This window comes from Falco naumanni, chromosome 2 (genome assembly GCF_017639655.2).
Source record: "Falco naumanni isolate bFalNau1 chromosome 2, bFalNau1.pat, whole genome shotgun sequence".
In the NCBI taxonomy this organism is placed as follows: Eukaryota; Metazoa; Chordata; class Aves; order Falconiformes; family Falconidae; genus Falco; species Falco naumanni.
Window position 1 is genome coordinate 119,685,931 of NC_054055.1, and position 21,094 is coordinate 119,707,024.

The 21,094-nt window shown below is 45.5% G+C and overlaps 1 protein-coding gene across 1 annotated transcript in view; it reads left to right on the forward strand.

The window, feature by feature from the left end:
* Positions 1 to 21,094, forward strand: part of MYH15 (myosin heavy chain 15) — a 69,582-nt gene that overhangs the window by 39,385 nt on the left and 9,103 nt on the right. Inside the window, exons 20-39 of the mRNA XM_040583103.1 lie at positions 348 to 518; positions 1,554 to 1,733; positions 3,044 to 3,176; positions 4,951 to 5,018; positions 6,404 to 6,491; positions 6,719 to 6,836; positions 7,134 to 7,257; positions 7,925 to 8,061; positions 8,437 to 8,692; positions 9,139 to 9,381; positions 9,969 to 10,145; positions 10,667 to 10,812; positions 11,402 to 11,492; positions 12,483 to 12,872; positions 13,852 to 13,978; positions 15,100 to 15,218; positions 15,669 to 15,865; positions 16,871 to 17,220; positions 17,741 to 17,865; positions 20,182 to 20,297. Coding sequence (XP_040439037.1) covers positions 348 to 518; positions 1,554 to 1,733; positions 3,044 to 3,176; positions 4,951 to 5,018; positions 6,404 to 6,491; positions 6,719 to 6,836; positions 7,134 to 7,257; positions 7,925 to 8,061; positions 8,437 to 8,692; positions 9,139 to 9,381; positions 9,969 to 10,145; positions 10,667 to 10,812; positions 11,402 to 11,492; positions 12,483 to 12,872; positions 13,852 to 13,978; positions 15,100 to 15,218; positions 15,669 to 15,865; positions 16,871 to 17,220; positions 17,741 to 17,865; positions 20,182 to 20,297 — 3,356 coding nt within the window. The remainder of the gene's footprint in view (positions 1 to 347; positions 519 to 1,553; positions 1,734 to 3,043; positions 3,177 to 4,950; positions 5,019 to 6,403; positions 6,492 to 6,718; positions 6,837 to 7,133; positions 7,258 to 7,924; positions 8,062 to 8,436; positions 8,693 to 9,138; positions 9,382 to 9,968; positions 10,146 to 10,666; positions 10,813 to 11,401; positions 11,493 to 12,482; positions 12,873 to 13,851; positions 13,979 to 15,099; positions 15,219 to 15,668; positions 15,866 to 16,870; positions 17,221 to 17,740; positions 17,866 to 20,181; positions 20,298 to 21,094) is intronic.

The window sequence follows — 21,094 nt, forward strand, 5'->3', positions numbered from 1 at the left end:
AAAGCATGTCACAACTTCTGTTTCTCAGAATCCGTCCCTGAAGATGTTTAATGCTGCTGCTCTGTGTTGCTGTCCATACGCGGCAGAGCAGGGTGCGTTGGCTCTGCTCCGCAGGACCGCTGTGGCACGCTGCTGAAGGGAAGGGCATCCTGACAGACCTGAACAAATCTGGGCATGAGGCAGCCAGCAGCCTGGCACTGAACTCCCCCCTCCTATGCCTTGAGTGTTATTCCCAGTAGTCTCCCAACCCGTCACTGTGTAGAAGGTTTTAGCTATAAACAGTTTCCTTCTTGCTATTCCACCAAGCCCTTACCATCCAACGCTTCTTTTTTTATCTCCTCCTGCAGTTTAACAGCTTTGAGCAACTCTGTATCAATTACACTAATGAGAAACTGCAACAGTTTTTCAACCATCACATGTTTGTCCTGGAGCAAGAAGAGTATAAGAAGGAAGGCATTGAGTGGGTATTCATTGACTTTGGCATGGACCTGCAGGCCTGCATTGATCTGATCGAGAAGGTGTGTGCGGCAGCGCTAAGGTGTATCTGCTGAATTGGTTTTACTCACGATGCTCCCTTGGAGGTGTCCTCAGGGCTCAGTGGGCAGAGTAGAGCAGACAGCAGGGCGGATCCTGCCTTTCTATGTGCAATGCAGTATCAAAGGGAGATGGGTGTCGGTGGTGACTTGGCTTCGCCTCTGTAAGTTTGCGTTACGGAGCCAGCAGTAACCACAAACTGTACCTGTTAGTCCGTATGGCTGTGTAATCTTAGGGTTTGCTTTTGTCTTTCTCTGTCCCTACTGCCCTTCCATTTACTTTATTCCCCATACGCTTAACATCAAACTTCATTTGTCAGCTTCTCAGGGCAAATGCTATGTGTCAGTACGTGCCCCATGAAACTCCTGCTCGTGACATTATATTGATGTGCGAGCCCTTTGTGCTTTGCCTGGAACTATTGCTTCCCTCTCGCCGCTTCCCCAGCATGGGAGATGCCTTTCCTTTTCCTTTTTTGCGAGTATAATGTGGTCCTGCTGGGGACAGCTGTCCCTTGCTGTATCGCTCTTTCCGCCACGTCTTACGTATGGCATGGCATCTAACCCTGCTGATCTGTGAGGAAAAATGAAATTTTAAGTCCTGCCTTAGCTGGAGTGGAAAGGCTGATGATTGAGTGCTCTTCTACTTGATCACTTTCCTCCCCAGGGGTAGGTTATCTGCACAAGAACTCAGTCCCTCAAACAACCCGTCCAGTGCTAGGAAGCTAGTTCATCTGTTCCTGAAACATGAATGATAAAATGTGAGTTGGTCCAGCTGCCCTGAAAGGGAAATCAGACCCTTCCTGGAAGTCATCATAAAGCCCCCTAAGGCAGAAGTGACATACTGAACAGCCAAAGGTGTGGCTGCTATTTAACAGAATAGTCCAAGGCTTCCTCCTTCAAAATATCAAAAAAAGATATTTTGCAGGCTTAAAATTCCATCAGACCAGACTTAAAAGCTGCACAGCTACCGAAAGCAGGCAGCCTAAGCATGTTCCAATGAAGATGTTCTTAAATCCACAGCCACTGGGAATCCTGTCGATCCTTGAAGAGGAGTGTATGTTCCCGAAAGCTACAGATATGACATTCAAAGCCAAACTCTATGACAATCATCTCGGCAAGTCACCTAACCTACAGAAGCCCAGGCCTGATAAGAAAAGGAAATACGAAGCTCACTTTGAACTCCTTCATTATGCCGGTGCAGTAAGTTCCCCTGCTGCAGGCTGTCTTTGTATCGGGGTCTTCCAAGTGGGGTTTGGCCCATAGCGCACAGTGAGGGAGGGTGGGAAGGATGAGGAGGCGAAGAAAGGAACAGTCAGGAGTAAAAGCCTCAACTCTCTCTGCACAAGTAGTGCAACACAGTGAGGCACCACCAGACTCCAGGACTCCTGGTCCTTGGATACACAAATAAAACGAAACAAGCTGAGGAAGGCTGATAGCGCTTTTGCCAAAAACATGCCTTGCCTTGCCTTTATCACTTTTCTTGTAATCAGGTTAGGATTAGCATTTAAACAGCAGCAGCATCTAACTTTCCACCTTGGTTCCCTGTACAAATGAACAGAGTAATTTCTGCCTAAATTCAGGGAGGGTTAAAAAAAAAAAAAAAAAAAAAAAAAGAACAACCAAAACTTTGACGTCGCATTAGGACCAGTGCATCAAAGTAGCAAAAGCAAATGTGGTTAATTCTGCTGCGAAGGTTTAGTCACCAGGTCTGCTGCTGATGGGGTGAGCGGGAATACAATCCAATACTGTGATGCCTGAGCCAAAACTTGCCCAGTTCCAGAGCTTGGCCACCCAGTTTGCAGGCCAGACGGCCAGACAGAATTTGAGAGGGACACAGGAAATTGTTTATCAGACTAGAGTTGATATGAAGCCTCAGCACAGCAGAGCTGGAGCTTACCTGATGCTGTTAATTTCAGATTATAATTGAACATTAAGCTAATTTTGTATTCATTAAGAGAAGTCATGCCCATCTTGGTCTTTAGCTGTAGTTGTTAATGTATTCAGCAAAGAAAATTAGAATTTCTATCCCCTTGAGGTACTAATAATAGAACATATTTTTCCACTAAACAGAGCTGTGGCGAAGTCCTGGAGTTAGATTTTTAATTAATAAGTTTCTGTCAGAAAACCTTAATTATTTCAGTGTAGCATGCTGTTGTGAAATTATTACTTGTGCATCTTATACTTCAGCAGTTATTAGTAGGGTTCCTGGGGCAGTGATGACCTGGTATGTCTATGGCCAACCGCATGGAGAGTCCCTGGGAAGGTGTAGGGACCAGACCGTCTGGAAGGGCTGTGCAGGATTTGGATGGTAATTATTAGGAAGAGAGGCTCCGGACCCAGGGAGCAGAGAACTGGAGGGGAAGAGCTGAAAAACCAGGTGGCTGTTACCACTTAGAGCACAGCACTTTGCAGAAGGTCCACTGGTTCCAAGGCAAAGTCTAAAGAACTACTAGCTGCTCTGAAGAGGAACATTTGCAACCTCTGGTTTGTTTTCTAAACCCTTGCTGCAGGTTCCCTATAACATCATTGGGTGGCTTGAGAAGAACAAAGACCCGCTTAATGAAACCGTAGTAGGTATTTTCCAAAAATCATCTAACAAGCTCCTGGCAAGCTTGTTTGAAAGCTATGTCGGCGCTGACAGCGGTAAGCAGCATCAGCTTCCGTGGGTTTTCCTCTGTTTCTGGGATGTGTGCTTGGCAATGAATTGCAGAGAGAAACCAATTCTCTCTGCAGCAATTGACTTAATGCTAAATGAGGCATGGACTAATTATTGAGATGCGTACAGCATCTGTAGGAGTTTGCCAGTTACACCAAGGAGGCCATTAGCTCAGCTAGTTTGAATGTGTAATACCTCTGAGCAATTTTGGCAAGGAAAGCTGCGTGTTGTGAGCGCTCCAGTGGGAGTTTGAGCATGTGAGCGTTCAGATATGCAGACAAGTATTGCACAAAAAAATTTTGTACATAAATACCTACGAACAAACACGGCTCTTGTTTCCCACGCCGTAGTCCTTATTGCTAGCCACCTTGAATTAAATAAGAAATACAATGTTTAAGAGAGAGGTTTGGAATATTTTATTGTGTAATGGCAAGCAGACGCTGAAGGTACCTGAACACCATCGGCCAAAGTAGGTTTTGCCAATGCGTCTTCTTTATTGCTCACTGCTGGGTTTTTGTTTGTTTGTTTGACAAGACTAATTCACACAGAACTGTTTTATTTGTGAGAAGACAAGTAGAAAGCATCCAGAAAATTGATCTTGAGTAAATAAGACTGGCATTCATTACAAAGACGTAGCTCTTCAGTCCTGAAGTTGAAATCACTTACAGCCTATTTATTAGCAACCCCGTCTCCATAGATGTTGTCGTCATGAATCATGAGGAGCTTTGAGGAGGCAAGCAGGCTGCAGACTTCATAATGTGAATAAGAGACGGAGATGAATGTAAATAACCAAAATCTTGCCTCTAGCAAATTCTTGCAAGTTACTAACTGCCTATTTGCCTGCAGACATTCATGTCTGTCTGAATACTACCTTGCTTTTCTTCAGTGTCAGGAGACAAGAACAGCCTGTCCAGCTCAGCCTCTTCCAGTCTCGGCAGCATCACTTGCAGAAGGGGGCGAGGTTGTGGATAAATCCATCAAGCCCATTGCACTCTTCGCTTCACCTTTTTATGTTGACTATTGTTGACAGGTGACAGAATGCCAGACCTCCTGGGAATGATCTAATGGTCCAGTGTTTAGAAAGCTGCAGCAACTGCTGTACATTTTTGGGTCGTGTTTGGCTCTTGTGAAACTTCAAGAAGGTCACATCAGAAACTAGCATTCCTTTGGAGGGTCTGAGTGATTTTGACTCTGAAGCTTTAAGCAAAATTCAGGCAGTGCAAAGCTTGCTATAGATAAAGTTATAAATATTGATTTCCCTCTATTCTAGAAAAATATTTGCACATATGCATAGCAGACGTGAGAATCGGTGTCTTTACAGTACAATGTACAGTATGAATTTTCTGTAAGCATTAATTTTCTTTAGCTTTTTCGACATCGTCTCACCCTATAGGCTTTTTAAGGAACTACAGAGAACTCTGTCTGCGTTACTCATGTTTATGGACTTTCTGCATAACAAGTGATGCTGCATAGGTCTGAAAAGCAAATGCCATTCAGAAAGCTTCCAGTGGCCTTTGACAAAAATCCACAGTACGGACAGGGAGCTGCAAACTTGTGATACATCACAGCTGATATTCTGAATGTTTTGCTTAATACTTGAGCAATCTGAGCCATCGAGTCATTAGCTATGACTTTGCCTTTCATTCAAAGGGAATTGGACTATCAGAACAGGTTGTCTGTCTCCTGTGCCCTGCCTGCACCCGCTACTGAGATACACATTGTGATTTTTATTTATTTATTTATTTATTTATTTTACCTTAGCTGACCAGGGTGGAGAAAAGAAACGCAAGAAGGGGGCCTCTTTTCAAACGGTGTCCTCATTGCACAAGGTTTGTGTACTTTCTCCCCATCTGACAGTTTGAGTTAATAAATTGAGGTGGAATGTTAAGGATTGTCATGAACACAAAAAAATGGAAATCCAACAAGAGAATTTGATTTGAGCCTGGGCTATCGACCTTGAACGCGCTGTTCTTAAAACTGCATGTGGGAGGGGCCAGTACACCTTATCTTCTTGAAGCATTCAGGAGATTAGTGATATTTATTCTATTTGAGAAAGTATCATAAAATGTCATGAACAATGTTTATCACTTATTCCGTGGCTTATAGCTTCGTGCATGTCTTTGGAACAGGAACTGATTACAAGCAATCTGCGAGTCCCTATGAGATTCCTGTTTGTAAGTGGATCGTAGGGTTAGAGCAGTCATGGAAAACAAAGTTGAACGGAGTGGCAGATAGCTTCTTTTCCCCTAAGTAATTCCCTGCTAATGGAGTGTGCTCCTGGTGGAAGCTGTCGTTAGGATCATGCCTGGGGAAAAATGGGGCCCGTAAATTTGCCATGAGCATTTCATTTCATATGGGTAACACTGGGGAAGCTGTAATGCAGGGGAGGGAAGTGGTCACCTCCCACTAGTCAGGTCATTCTATCCTGTTTGGAAGTGCTCCTCATGAAGGGAAATCAAGGGGAATGGAGACCTGTGTCTTACTAGCTGAAGAAGTGTAAAGATAGCTGAAGGACCCCTCAGACAGTAATTTCATCTAATCCCAGCCCACAAGGAGCTGCCAAGTACCCAGCTCACCATGTCTCATTTATCATCCTGGCTGGCGTACGAGACATTTTCAGTTTGAACAGTTGAGCTGATGGCATTATATTCCACCTCTGATGGTCTCCCTTGTCTGCTTACTAGACAAAACTCTTCCCACAGAGCTTTGTGATCACTGGTAGGCACTGACTGATTGGCTTCTTCCAAGCCAGCCTGCTGCCTGCACGGGAAAAGACGTCTGGTTAAGATCAATGAAGGGAATATGTTTGGCCAGGAGGATAAAACCCTAGCTTTCATGAGGAACAGGTGGTCCTCACTGAGTGGGGATGTGACGAGGCAAAATGCAGTTGGCTTTCCGGACATGCTCCGCAGGGTGATGCTGCATCTCGCTCGCTGTTCATCTTGTTTCTGACACTTCGGGGGTTGTAAGCAAAATATGTGCCTTCTTAAGACCTTTCATAAAACCCATGTGGATTCCTATAATAAGGTAAATTCGTACTTTGGTTTATTTGAACACATTTCTCTGTAATAATTTTGGTAAGCTTATGATTTTTTTGGAGACTATTTAAAAAGATGACCTTAATAATCTTAACAACCAACAAACCAAAGAAATAAGTGACTGGAATTCCAGTAGACCGCTAAAGCTAATTGTGTTTTTAATATGTCTGTTCTAGGAAAATTTAAATAAGCTGATGACTAACCTAAAATCTACAGCCCCTCACTTTGTACGATGCATTATCCCCAATGAATCAAAAACTCCAGGTATGGAAAACACAACGGTCTTAAAATTTTAGTGTATTTGAACTATGTCATTCCAATACTTACTTCCAAGTCACCAGATCGTATTTTAATACTGTCTGTGTTGTTCACCTTATCCAGTGGTGTTGCTCCATCAGGAGATGACTCATATTTTGCAGTTCCCTCGGTGAAATGGCGTTTAAGCCCTGTGGAGAAGCTTCATTTAATTTAGCCTTGTTTTTCCCCTGCAGGTGAAATGGATGCTTTCCTTGTCCTGCACCAGCTCCGCTGTAATGGTGTCCTGGAAGGCATCCGCATTTGCCGTAAGGGTTTCCCAAACAGGGTGCTTTATGCTGACTTTAAACAAAGGTAATGCAGAGCTGCGTTGTCTCCTGTCCTAACGCATCAGTCAAAATAAGCTAAGCATGCCCTCTCAGTTTTTATTCAAGGTATTTTATTCCATTCAAGTTTATTCCCCATTCAGTTTCCCTGAACATAGAGGCAGAATTCTGCTCTTATTGTGTCTCTGTAGACGCAAAGTAGGAAATCACCCTAGGTGACTTTTTTATTTTATTTTTATTTTTGGTTTGTTTTGGGGGAGGGGGAGGGGAGGGGGAAAAGCAGAATCTAGGCCAGTTTTACTCAATGCTCATCTGTTATTAACAGGTACCGCATTCTGAATCCAGGCGCGATCCCAGAGGATAAGTTTGTGGATAGCAGAAAAGCTGCTGAAAAACTGCTGGCATCTTTAGATGTTGACCATAACCAATATCGTTTCGGACACACCAAGGTAACCCGAAAAGACCACTGTGCTTATGTAAAAAGAAAACTGATGGATCTAGTATCTAACTTGCAGAATAGGACATTATGCCATTTCTGGTGGAGGCAATTAATGAAGGGTTAATAATACAAGGAACCAGTAATATAGCAGCAGAGCAATATTAATTTTTAAGCTGTGCCAGAGGAATTTTCTCTCTCCGGCTCCAGCTCCCACAAAGCTTTTATCACAGCAACACCACAAGTAGCCACAGCAGCAGCTGATGCTCCATACCCCGCAGTACAACAGTAGCTTATTTAATATAGTACAGGTACACTCAAACATAGGCGGACACAAGATCAGCTGCAGCTTTTGAAATGAGGCCATGTGCAATTACGACACGATTGCATTAGCAGGGATCTCTGGGAGCAGGGAGCTGTGGTTCGGCTGACCTGCTCTGAACCCTGCCACAGCTGAAAAGTACTGTGGCAACAAAATAGTTTGGTCTCTTCAAACCCAGGGAGATGAGACCCGGTTTTAAAACAACTTCGGAACTGATGCAAGCAGTATTTGTCCCTCCATACTCTTTTACTTTATAATGTGTCCATGAAAATACCTTTCCAAACCATTTCAGTAAGGTCTGTGTGACTCTGGAATAAAATCGTTTGTTATGGTGAAATGACATCTGTGCATGTACCAGGTCTTCTTCAAGGCTGGTCTCTTGGGTCATCTAGAAGAAATGAGGGATGAGAGACTTGCGAAAATCTTAACAATGATCCAGGCAAGAGCACGCGGCAGACTGATGCGGATTGAGTTTCAGAAGATAGTGGAGCGCAGGTATGAAGGCACATCCTTAACTCTGAGCAGATAATAGCCGTTATCATTTCATTATGTGTTGAATAGAGCCATTGTTACAGTCCTTAAGGCTATAGGTAACTCTAAATTAAAGGTTTAAGGTGGATGTATGATGAAAACAGTAGCAACCGTATATTAGTTTCCTGCAGCTCTGGTAAAAATCAGATTTGGAAATTTTTTGTGTCCCTGAAACCCAAGAGATATGAAGGAACTTTCTTGTATATCTTGGGACCTAGTACAACTTCCTAACATTACTGAGACCAAAGCTGTAAAACTGACTGAGAATGAAAAAAAAATCTCACTTTCTCAATTCAGGCTAAGCTTTAGGGAATCTTGTTTGTTTCCTTCTTAAACCAGGGACGCTCTTCTTGTAATTCAGTGGAACATCCGCGCTTTCATGGCTGTGAAGAACTGGCCCTGGATGAAGCTGTTCTTTAAGATCAAACCTCTTCTGAAGTCCGCAGAAACTGAAAAGGAGATGGCCAATATGAAGGAAGAGTTCTTGAAACTGAAGGAGGCCTTGGAAAAATCTGAAGCCAGAAGAAAGGAACTTGAAGAAAAGCAAGTCTCTTTAGTTCAGGAAAAAAATGATTTGCTTCTTCAGCTCCAGGCTGTGAGTAAACACATATATTCATATATTCATTAGATGTTCTTTGAAACTCAAAGCCTTGCAGGCCAGAGTGTTAGTGCAATTCAATTAAAATAAGCTCTCGGCCTTGTCAGAGTCTTGCTAAAAATCAGAACAGACAGAAATTCTCACGTTCTAGCATGTAACCAGGTGGGCCAGCAGTGCAATTCTTAGTAGGTTCTGCCCGAGGCAATGTCCCTGGCAGTCCGATATGGGAGTAGTCTTATGTGTGATCAGCCACGCTCCTCACTGTCTCATCCTGCTCCGTTAATTACCTGTTGGTCTCGTCTTCCGACATCAGGAGTAGGAAATTTTCCTTACGCTGCTCTGCAGCTTTGGATCAGGCCCCGTGGCCACCTCCAGGGTCGGTGACAAGTGAGGAAGAAAAAAGGCCAGGCGGTCATTGCTGTCCTCTCCTTGTGCCCCACCAGGAGCAAGACACTCTGGCAGATGCTGAGGAACGATGCGACTTGTTGATTAAATCAAAGATTCAGCTGGAGGCCAAAGTCAAAGAACTGACGGAGCGGGTTGAGGACGAGGAAGAAATGAATTCTGAGCTGACTTCAAAGAAGAGAAAACTGGAAGATGAGTGCTCTGAGCTCAAGAAGGATATTGATGATCTTGAAATAACGCTTGCAAAAGTAGAGAAAGAGAAGCATGCTACTGAAAACAAGGTACCTTTAGGACTTTGATGTGTCTTCAAAAGAGGTTGGGCATGGGTTACCTTTGTGACAGGAGCTGCTGGTCTTCTGATGGCTTCACACTGTCTGTTACTCAGGCCGTGCTGAAGGATCTGTACATACAGTTATTTGACCTTGCGAGGGAAAAAGTGTTAACTCTGAGCCTAAATTTCCCTTTTTCTGAACCGAGTTTTGCTACAGTTCAGCTAAAGAATTATGTCTAGTTCAGGCATTTTTAAGTAAAGAGGTTTTTGCTGTAACCATGAGTTCCTCCAGCTTTTCATCTTAAAACCCATAGATGTAAAGCTGGTCTCCTGCCAGAATCAGAAGCTTGAGTCTACCATGAGAGTGATGCTGAAAAGAATTTAGTATATTTGAAAGTACTAAACCCACAATGAGAACTGGCACACGTTGGCTCCCTTGATGGCAATTTCACTCAAAAAGCCACAAGGGGCTGGGGGTCAGAGAGTCCCTTCCCTTCCACTGCCCTCCTGTGTATCAGTTCAGTATGGTTGTTTGGGCCAGGTGATGATGCTCCCTTTCTTCAGAGTCTTAGAAATACCTCTCCCTCTCTCACACAGGTCAAAAATCTGACAGAAGAAATGGCGACTCTTGATGAGAATATCAGCAAGCTTACCAAGGAGAAAAAGTCCTTGCAGGAAGCTCATCAGCAGGTTCTGGATGACCTGCAAGCAGAGGAGGACAAGGTCAACACACTGAGCAAAGCTAAAGTGAAACTGGAACAGCAAGTGGATGATGTAAGCTGGCTCTGCCTTCATGTCCCCCAGGCTTGTTTGTCCACCACTTAGAGCCTGAAATGAGTCTGAAATGTTGCAAAACCTTGAAGTGTATTCCCGTCCTTTTAGAAACGGTCGAGGGTTTAGAAATGCGGTCCTTGTACTGTCTGTAAAAGGTATAATCAGGAATGCTATAAAAACTCATCTGTGCAGTTCAGCCTTTGAAAGGAGTGCGATAACGAGGGAGAATCCACTCCGTTTGCTTTTGCCATTTATCTGGCATGAAGTCAAACAGAATTTTGCTAATAAGAGAACTGCAATGCTTGCAAAAATGTAAAGCATGGACAAACCCTTATGTTACATTTCTTTAGCCCGTATGCCCACTGGCTGTGAGAAAACCAAACATGTAACAGGATGCTTGTACTTACGTACTTCTGGTTTGCAACGTGCTAGAGCTCAGCACAAAACTGGGCTCAGCGTACATCTGGCTGTTGCAAACCATCTGTGTTCAATGTATTTAATAAGTAACTTTGCTCCTAAAGCTCGAGGGCTCACTTGAACAAGAGAAGAAAGTGAGGATGGATCTAGAAAGGGCAAAACGCAAACTGGAAGGGGATTTGAAGCTGACCCAGGAAAGTGTAATGGACTTGGAGAACGATAAGCTGCAGATGGAAGAAAAGCTAAAAAAGTAAGAGTGATTCTGTTGTACAAAGTAAAGCGGCACAGTTATCTCTGTTATTTTGGTGCCTTCAAGTGTGTCATCCTGCTTTGATGGCAGCTAAAAGAAAATTCCATGGCGAGACAGTGTATAGCCAAGGAGGGAGGGAAAATCACTCTTCCTTGTGCACAGTAGAACATTAGAATTCATTATAGTTGCCAGCATTTTAAAAAAAAAAAAAAAAAAGTTTTTTGTGTTTTTTGTTACTTAGAGGAGAAAGCTGGAGGAAGTCTCTAAAAAGTTGTTCATCCTAACTAGCTATGATGGTATTGTTGAAAGACCTGACTCTGAAATATGTTTTTCCTTTGAGTCTGAAAAGAATGTCACTTTTGTATGACGTGAAGAACCAGAAATACTATTGCACAAATGCATGCAGAGTCTTGACTTGGAAACTGCTGCTCAGGAGGAGATGCGTTTTCATGCAATTCACAATACATGAGGATTGCTTTCATTTTTCAATACATTAGAAGTTTTATTGAACAATTCTTTTTAAATTACAAAAGTCAAACTTGAAGCTACAGGCAAAATGGTCACAGTAGGATTCTCCTTTCCGTGGCAGGAAAGAATTTGAAATGAGCCAGCTGAATTCCAAGATAGAAGATGAACAAGCTGTAGTGATGCAGCTGCAGAAGAAGATCAAGGAGCTTCAGGTCAGCTTGCTTCTTTCTCATGCATTTTAGGATTTTTTCTTTGTGCCTCACTGAAGGTCTTTGCAGAGAGTTTTCAGCTCTGCTTTGAGACCCGAAGCGTTGCAACTCTGTAACTTCCCAGACTGATCCCTTTTCCCCTCAGGATGCTTGCTCTATAGCGTTTCCTTCCCAGCAGCAGGACATATGACCACAGAATGCTGGTGATTTCAGGCTCTGGTGTTTTGCTTTAAGCAAAATACTTTTTTTTTTTATTCAAGCAAATAATATTGTTCCAAAGCGTGGAGCTGTGGGTGGAAGCTGGGGAGGAGTTCAGCAGTGATAAGCATGGATTTGAAATCTAGGGGAAGGGTGGGCTCAAATGCATGGGAAGTTTTCAACAGAAATGAAAAGGCCAAAGAAAGTCAGCACAGCTCAAACAAGATGTCTTGATCCAAAATAGCAGTTCTGCTTTTTTGTAAATAAAGAATGTTTGCGTAACCTCGATGTGGAGCATAGATTGGTCAAAATAACTGTTTCATAAAAAAGACTGGTCCCAACGAATATTTGTGCAATGCTACGCACTGCTGTATTTGAAACCCTGCCTTAACGCTCCTAGAGAGAAATTACTTCAGTCACAGAACTCTAAAAATGGGAACAAATTGTCCCTTTCAATGACAATTTGATGCTGCCACTCCTGCTGTCAAGTAACCTCTCTCATGGACTTCGGCCGAATGTCAAATACGTTGGTATAAGGTCAACACATTTGACCTAACTGTCTTGAACTAGAGCTTGTAGAGCAATCTACCGTGAGAAAAATGTGACTTATCATCCATACTCTAGCTCAAGATCTGATTTACTGACACAAATGGGCAAGTCCTTTAATTGCTGTGCTTCTACCTGTGTTGTAAAGTGCAGGCTGGAAGAGGGTTTAACAATTCATAAAGTGCTTCATGGTCTTGCGATGGGAATCCTCATGAAGGTGAGCCAAAGGTGCTTGTGTCTCTTTGGTAGGCTCGTATAGAAGAACTGGAAGAGGAGCTGGAAGCAGAAAGAGCTGCTCGAGCCAAGGTGGAAAAGCAGAGATCAGATCTGGCCCGAGAGCTGGAGGAGCTGAGCGAGCGGCTTGAGGAGGCTGGGGGTGCCACGGCTGCCCAGCTGGAGATGAACAAGAAACGTGAGGCAGAGTTCCTGAAGCTGCGGCGGGACCTCGAGGAGGCCACGCTGCACTACGAAGCCACAGCCGCCACGCTGAGGAAGAAGCACGCAGACAGTGTGGCGGAGATGGGGGAGCAGCTGGACAACCTGCAGCGGGTCAAGCAGAAACTGGAAAAGGAGAAAAGTGAGCTGAAGATGGAAGTGGATGATCTGTCATCCAACATGGAGCAGATGGTCAAGGGAAAAGTAAGTGTCCTGAGGCTTCCCGAATCCCCAAAGGTCATGAGTAGCTAAGGCTGGGTGAAGGTCTCCCAGGACACCTGGTGGGGCTGGAGTGTTTTAGAAGGTCAGAGGGTGCCTAGGTGCACAGTGTCCCCCGCTTCTCCTGCTGGTGGTGTAACCCTTCTCACCTGGAGATGGGACAGCAATTAAGATGCCCTGTCTAAGACACATAGTCTAAAACACCCAGTCCCAGGCATGTTGTTTATGCATACATCTCAGAGCAAAAACTGTGTCCCTTAAATCACGCTGGCCCAGGCTGGTGATGACTGGGGCGGTGCTGTCCAAGGCAGGGTATCTCCCACCCTAAGCAGAGTCCTCTCAGCCCCTGCCCTTGCTTCACAGTTTTGACCCACATTAGCAAGAAGCGCAAAGCAAACGCTTGCACGACCACCAACTGTATTTTTACTTCCTATGGCTGAACTGGGGGGTTTGTTTCCTGGGTAGATAGTCTTGGTAGCTTTCAGAGCACTCTAAAGAGTTCTTTCAGTGCAAGCAAAGAGAAGAAATTTCAGTATTCTGAGAGTTAGAAAACTGCCATCAAACTCAATTTATGATAAGTGGCAATTAAAGCAGAATCAGTAGAGCAATTTTCATTGGAGGTGATTTTCCCATCTATCAGTTATGAGGAGGCGATGTCTGAACTTCTTAGGCATGTGATTGCTCCTGCAGTTCTGGCAGAGCCTTTTTACACACGTGCTGCCATGCAGAACGCAGTTCAGGGAAAACAGCTGGGGAAGGTGGTCTGACGGGGAGCCCCCCGGCCTGGGGATGCAGATACAGGGCTCCTGTTCCCTGCCCTGCTGCTGTGGTACTTGTGCCTTTGCTTTCTGCCATTTCTCTGAAAGATAATAACAAAAAACCAGGTACGTTTGGATGGCTGGAGCTTCCAAACGGCTGCCTGGGGGCTACGGCTTGCTTTGCCTTTTCTCCTGATTCCCATTAGGCGAACGCAGAGAAACTCTGTCGCACTTACGAAGACCATCTGAATGAGACAAAAACGAAACTGGACGAAATGACTCGCCTCATGAATGACCTCACTACCCAGAAGACAAAGCTCCAGAGTGAGAACGGTATGTGCGTGTTCTGCCCGGACTGACCGTGTCCCAGTAATTCGCCATGTGTGTGTCACCACCGCGTCCGTGTGGTGTATTGTGCAACGGCAGCTGCTCTGGAGGTGGCTGGATTAGGACGGCTGAATGGGGCAGTAGCTTTGTGCCTGTCTTCAATATCTTTATAGCCTTGGTGGGGGGACCTTGCTGTGGACCAGATTTCAAAAAACTCGCTATAACCATATTTACCAGCACACTGTGATACCATCTCATGAGCGGAAATGGATGTGTTGGCTAGGTACCCAGTTTCAGGAACAAGGGCATGTGCACTTATCTTGCAGTGTCAGAGGGAAGATGAAGGAGCTGGAACACTGTCTGTGTAAATACCATCTGCCTCAGCATGACCTTGGGCGTTTGCATTCTAGAAGATGCTCACATCCAACCCAGAACACCGTATCTCCTCTAAGTGCTCTCTTCCTTTTTAGCCAGAGCAGTACTATTCAATCTCTGCATCCTCATCAGATACCACTGTTCTGTGTGTTTACAAAGACATATTTTTCATGTCCTGTGTGTTTTCTAGTGAGTTCTGTGTTCTCTATAAGGCTGTTGTTTCCACCCCGCAGCAATGCCCTTGTGATAAATTACGTTTTCCTTATGTTTCCCTCTGCTCCATACGCTGGTGGTTGTGAAGTTCTCAGGGTGCTTTGCAATCTTCTGAAAAGAACTCTGTGGAAAAGCAATGTAAAGTAGTGAAAAAAAGTCTAAACATACCCAGCCACAACTGCATGTGAAAGTAAGCATCAGTCTAGTCTGATCCACGAGCTGAACTAAAATTAATGAATCAAGGTATTTGCAGTATGAAGAAAAAAAAAAAAACACCAACCAAAAAACCCACAAAAAAAACCCCAACCAAACCCCACGAAAAAAAAAAAATCCCAAACCAACCAACCAATCAAAAAACCTAAGGAAAATTATCCTGGTGAAGCATCTGATGGTTACAACATTGGACAAAGCTTGCAAAAGGTCAGCACTGATAGCTCTTTTCCTCAGCAGAATGGGTCAGGTGGGACTTTGATTTTGGCTGGGACTTTGCCATTTCATCATCTTACAGGGGTTGGTGTTTTTGTTAAATCCTGTGGCAGGTGAATTTATAAGACAACTTGAAGAGAAGGAGTCACTGATAAGTCAGCTGTCCCGTGGGAAAACATCATTTACACAACAGATTGAAGAACTTAAGAGACAGCTGGAAGAGGAAACCAAGGTAATGCTTTGACTGTGTCCCACTCACTGAAATGGAATAAGGAAAACTGTTTATGTCCGTTTGTAGCCTGGATAAAAGCTAAAATGAGACGTAAGAGTGAGAATGCTTGCTGGTAATTCCAGCCCTTGACCGAGGCAAGTCACAAGAGAAGAGTTCAGGAAAATAATCGTCATTCATAATTGTTAAATAAAACCTACCCAGTAGGATAGCCAAAATTTCACATCCTGCATTTTAAAAGGCTGGATGCTTCTCCAAAGGTCTTGATAGCCTCTCAGCGTGTCACCAGTTAGGGATGACTTCAAATACTCCTTACCTCACTTGACCTGGACTGTCAAGGTCAGAGGCAAAAAATGAGTAAAAGGCTTAAGCCTCCATTGGAATTCCTAGGGGCTGTTAGTTTGGTTTTGCTGTAGGTAACTCTGCAATGCTGTGACCTTTCTATCCCTGCAGTCCAAAAACGCCCTGGCTCATGCCCTGCAAGCGGCCAGGCATGACTGTGATCTCTTGCGGGAGCAGTATGAGGAGGAGCAGGAAGCCAAGGCAGAGCTGCAGCGGGCTCTCTCCAAGGGAAACGCCGAAGTGGCACAGTGGAGAACAAAGTATGAGACTGATGCCATTCAGAGAACCGAGGAGCTGGAAGATGCCAAGTGAGTGAGTTACTTGGGCTTCATCGTGCCCTTGGCTGGCAGGACTGTGCTCCCAGGACTTGTTGTAGCACTAAGGGAACAGGGCAACCTGGCTGGGAACATCCCTCTGGCTCATTGCTGTCATCTGTGGCTGTCCTGCTCATTTCATTGCTTGAGCAGGTCAAGGATTCTGCTGAGTCCTTGTCCATGGGGCAGTGGGTGTAGGTACTGGGGTAGGTACTAGATTAGGTTACCCTACTTGGTTATCTGTCACGCTCACTTGCTTTGCCCCAGCCCAGTGCTATGTTCCCTTGGTCCTGACTTCCCTTTGCAGCGGGGAGGTGACGGCTGCCCTGGGAAGGTAGGGCAGAAAGTTGTGTTGGCTGGTGCTGTGCAGCCACTCCCAGTCTTGGACATGATGGAACAAGGTCTCTGAGCACCTCCTGCATCAGTCTCCACACGTCTGATCTGCACCATCCTCACCCACCTCCACTATATTTTCTCTGCCTAGCACCTTCACATTCTTCTTTCCAGGACCTCCTTCCTTTCCAGGATCTCTCTTTGCCTTGACTCCCAGCCTCCTGTTTTCCCAGTCTAAACAGTCTATGAACAAAAGCCCAGGGCATGGCCAGCCTCCTGATTGGTGGTTCTGTCTCATATCTCTTAATTGCAGAACATGACACTTGCATTTAGACCAGGTCTTATCAAAACTTAAAACCAGCCTATACTGGTTACAGCTAACAAGTGGCAAGCTGCTGCTGGAGAGTTCAAAAGTTCAATTTCAAATATTCACACTCACGCACACATGCACAAAATTATCTGCCACATGTCAGCATTCATAATTCAAGCTGGTTTTTTGCCTGTCATAGACCCTTCTCTCTAGAGGCTTGATTTCTCCCTCTCTTTCCCTTGCCCCTCCAATTTTCCCTTCCAAAATTGATTTATTGAGATACTGCTTTGGTGTCAGTTTTTCTGGGTAACATGGCAATGTTATCAGTCATTTCACTGTCTCTTCCCACCTGATAGGAAGAAGCTTGCTGCTCGCCTACAAGAAGCTGAGGAAGCAATCGAAGCGGCTAATGCCAAGTGCTCTTCTCTGGAAAAGACAAAGCACAGGCTGCAGAACGAGCTGGAAGACATGATGATTGACCTGGAGAAGGCCAACTCGGCAGCTGCCTCCTTGGACAAGAAGCAGCGCGGGTTTGACAAGATCATCAGTGACTGGAAGCAGAAGTATGAAGAGTCACAGGCTGAGCTGGAGGCTTCCCAGAAGGAAGCCCGTGGACTCAGCACTGAGCTGTTCAAGCTGAAGAATGCCTACGAGGAGACGCTGGACCATCTGGAGACGTTGAAAAGGGAAAACAAGAACCTCCAAGGTAGGTTTTGTTCCAGCCCCGTTTCCAGTGCGAGACCAACACCAGTGGGCGGCTGGAGGGATGCAGGTGTCCCATAGCAGCGGCGGGGAAAGGTGTTTATCTCATCCTTGAGACCAGCTTTCCAATGTGTTTGGAGAGACTGACTGATGCTGGCAATGAAGGGTTTGCACATAGACAATTGGCGTGGCCAGTCTTGGAGGAGGAAGAAGAAGGATGACAGAGGTGCGGAGGATGAAGCCGGCACAGCCCCCGAGGCAGAGCACAGTGTTGCTAGCCTGCAGATCACAGATAAAAACTAAACCACTGTAACCACTTCAAAAAACATTTACAACAAAGTCTGTACCTTCAAGTTGGTTGCGTAAAAAAGTTGCTGTAATTGCAAGTCAGGCAGCGCTTGTGTGCAGACGAGCCCTTGAGGCAGGAGGCAGAGGCACCTGTCCTGTGTTCACGCTCCACACACTGCAGCAGGTTCGGGATGCTCCAATCGCTAAATCCATCCATCCATCCTTTTTTGTTTCAGAGGAGATTTCTGACCTGACCAACCAGATCAGTGAAGGAAGCAAGAGCCTCCATGAGATAGAAAAAATCAAGAAACAGGTTGAACAAGAGAAGTCAGAAGTTCAGCTGGCCCTGGAAGAAGCGGAGGTAAGGAAAGCAAGCTCAAAGGAAGAGGAAAGGGTGTCTTTGTCAGGATTTTCCTTCCTTTTTCATCCTCTCGGCAACACAGCCAACATGTCAGTTGGTAGCAGGTACGACCTCCCCGCACCCAGCTCCTCCAGCCTCACTAGCCAGTGTTCTCCAGAGCGATGACTTTTGGAGAAGTCGACTCTAAGATCCTCAGTGGAGGCCCTTCCAAAGGATGTGCCTTGTAGTTTTTTGGGTTTTGTTGTTGGGGGAGTGTTTCCTTTTCAGGAGGCTCAGATCTTCTGCCCGTCTCCTGAAAATCCACGCTCACTTCAGCACAGAATATTTCAGTCCTTCAGGAAACTGGAATTGCTGAGATCTATGGTCTTAGACCGTTTTATCAGATATTTCCAGCGTCCAGTTTCCACCAGGAAATTCACCATTTCCTATTTTTGAGAATAAGAAAAAAAAAACCTCCTGATGACTTTAAATTTTATAAGGCCTCGGATACTGTGTTGGGTAATGCAGCCTGCTTTAAAAAAAAAAAAAATGGTAGCAGTCTCAGAAACCAAATGGAAACAGGCCATTTGGAAAATTTTGGGCTCCCAATAGGAATTTGGTAAAGACATTTAGCATCACCGCATTAATTTCTACAGTGAGGAGTATGCAGGTACCCGGGAGAGATGCCTCATCCCAGTTTCTAGCAACAAGCCGCAACATGGAACCAGCCAACTGGAAATCTTGGTTATTCACTTAAAGGGCTCGGTTGTCAGGTTGTTTTTTTTAAAGTTTAGTGCACTGCAAAGCTGAGAAGGGCTGTTGGTGTTGCTGGCTGGAAGCCATACGGCACACAGCAAGGGACTTTTAGTGAAGGCTGCATTTCTTTTGAATTGTACCCTAAATAATATCTGCTGAAATGAACGTCACCCAGTGAGAAGGACTCGTTAATACCTTAAATGCTGTGCTACTTCTTTTGTCTGTTACAGGACGCTTTATACTTTGCAGGGATTTCACAGCCAAACAAACAGGTGGCGTGAGCAGAGCAGAGGAAAGCGCATGCCTTTCTTCCGCAGCTCTGAGATGTGGAGAGTGATTATATGCTCTGCCAATAAACTTCTCTGGCTAGAGAGAATATATCGGTTGAGGGATCTAAGGGGCACGCTTTACTTTCCTGGACTGTGTGGAATGGCTTCCTAGAGCTCAGTGGTATGAGGAACTGACGAAAGTAAAGTGGTGATATATCTTAATTGTGGAAGAAATGGTTTAATGCAGATTTTCTCCCTTCCCTGTGAATCTGGGGCTCTGGCAGTCACCAGTGGTGGCACGGGACTTCTGTGTACTGCTCCCATTAATCCATTGTGGCTCCTTGGCATGGTGCATGCCTTCGACTGACCTGTAGCTGCTGCTTGATGGCTGGAGGTTAGCAAGGGTTTTGTACAGCTCTGCCTTCAGAACCTCCACCCTGTTTCCATCATCTCTCAAGGGAGGCACAGCTAAGCCTGTGCAACTCTACCCTTCAGGCAGCACTTCCGAAACACATGATGTTCGGTTCTGTGCTTTCCTTCCCTGTTGGATGTGAGCAGCAAGGAGACGGAATGCTACTGAGCCTGGTTCTGGCAAGACCTGGAAGTCAGAGGCCCTGTGATTTCGCCATGGACTGTCATCAGCTTAGTTCTTGACTTCCATATATGAGAGGAGTGTAGGAATAAAGACAGATCTCCCTTGTTTCATAGGCTTGTCTTCATGCTAATTGGAAAGAGCAGACAGAGTATTTTTGCATTCTGTCATGTAGAGCCGATGTCTCCTATTTCTGCCCTTGAAGTCATATTGCCTAATAAGATTGTATAATTGGGAGGCTTTCAACGCTTCATGGTTTGGGAAGATCTTTGTGAGCTGAGAGATGTTTGGACCCCTTCACCCTCCCAACAACTCTCTTGTTTTAGCTTCTGTGTATCCCTTACAAGCCTGTGAATTGCTGGAGGTATCTGTACAGGGGTGCGCAGCGGGGGATGTCCATTGATATCAGAACCATGCAGGCAGGGCCTAAGGTTTTGATAATTTTTTTTGTAACCCCTGGACTCTTTGACCATTTCTCCTCTGAGGAGCTTGCTGCTCAGTTTTCCAACTGCCAAGTTGCATTAGAAGGCAAATAAATGCCTTGTTTTGCAATGTAAGCTGCTCGTGCCCTTGCTTGGAGAGAGAGAGAGGGAAGGAGGGAATATTGCTGTTGGGGACGGGAGGTGTGAGCGGATCATCTCTGTGCAGCAGTTTGTGATCTGGGGGCGGGGGGGGGGAAGCAACTCCTGGCCCGCAAGCTCTTAGTGTTTTCTATTTCAGGGAGCTTTGGAGCATGAAGAAAGTAAGACCCTCCGTTTCCAGCTTGAACTTTCTCAGCTTAAAGCCGACTTTGAAAGGAAACTGACAGAAAAGGAGGAAGAAATGGAAAACATAAGGTACTGTGCAGGAAGCGGCATGTTTCTTAAGGGGAAGGTCTCAAAAGACCAGAAGTGTTCTCAAGGCCCAAGCCACTCAAATGCCCCTCAGGTAGTTCACGTACCATCCGTACCAGAAGCCATGACACCTCTGACTATTTGCCAAGGGTTAGTTTTTCTTAGTGCCATTCTTTAGTTCAAATTTTCCTGCCAGGTCAGTCTCTGCTGGCACACACATAAGCCCCCCCCCCCCCCCCCCCCCCCCCACGTACCCCATAGCTGTAACACAACTGACTGGCACGACCGCGGTTGCAGCAGCCCGAGGGCTTTGCAGCATGGAGACAAGTAGGCCTAGAGAGCTGCCTTCATGTCCTCTGGGGTGGCTGCCTCCCAGGGAGAATCACGGGCAAAATCGGCAGGACTGCCTCAGTGCCGCTCCAGCCTGTGCTGTCTGGAGGCACTCGGTGAATTTGCGCAGTTGTAGCCACGCGCTGCGGTGAGCAGCCTGCCGACTGCGGGCACCGGCTGCGGGAGCGGGAGCCGCGGCGTTACGGGAAGTCTGACTAGAAAGGGAGGGGAGCTTGCAGGTGGAAGGGATGAACAAGGAAAATGGAAAGCAATTAGATGGGAGGAGGAGGATGTCTTTTGCCTCTCCCTCCCACCCAGCACAAATGCTAGTCTGAGGAGTTATGCTCTTAAAATTACGCAGTGCTGGGCAGATGTTCAGCAACGTGTGCGTGCAGTCCTTCAGAAAACCCTGGCCTTGATTTAGTCAGCGTTGCAACACTATCAACCCAAGAACCACGTCATTGTTTGTT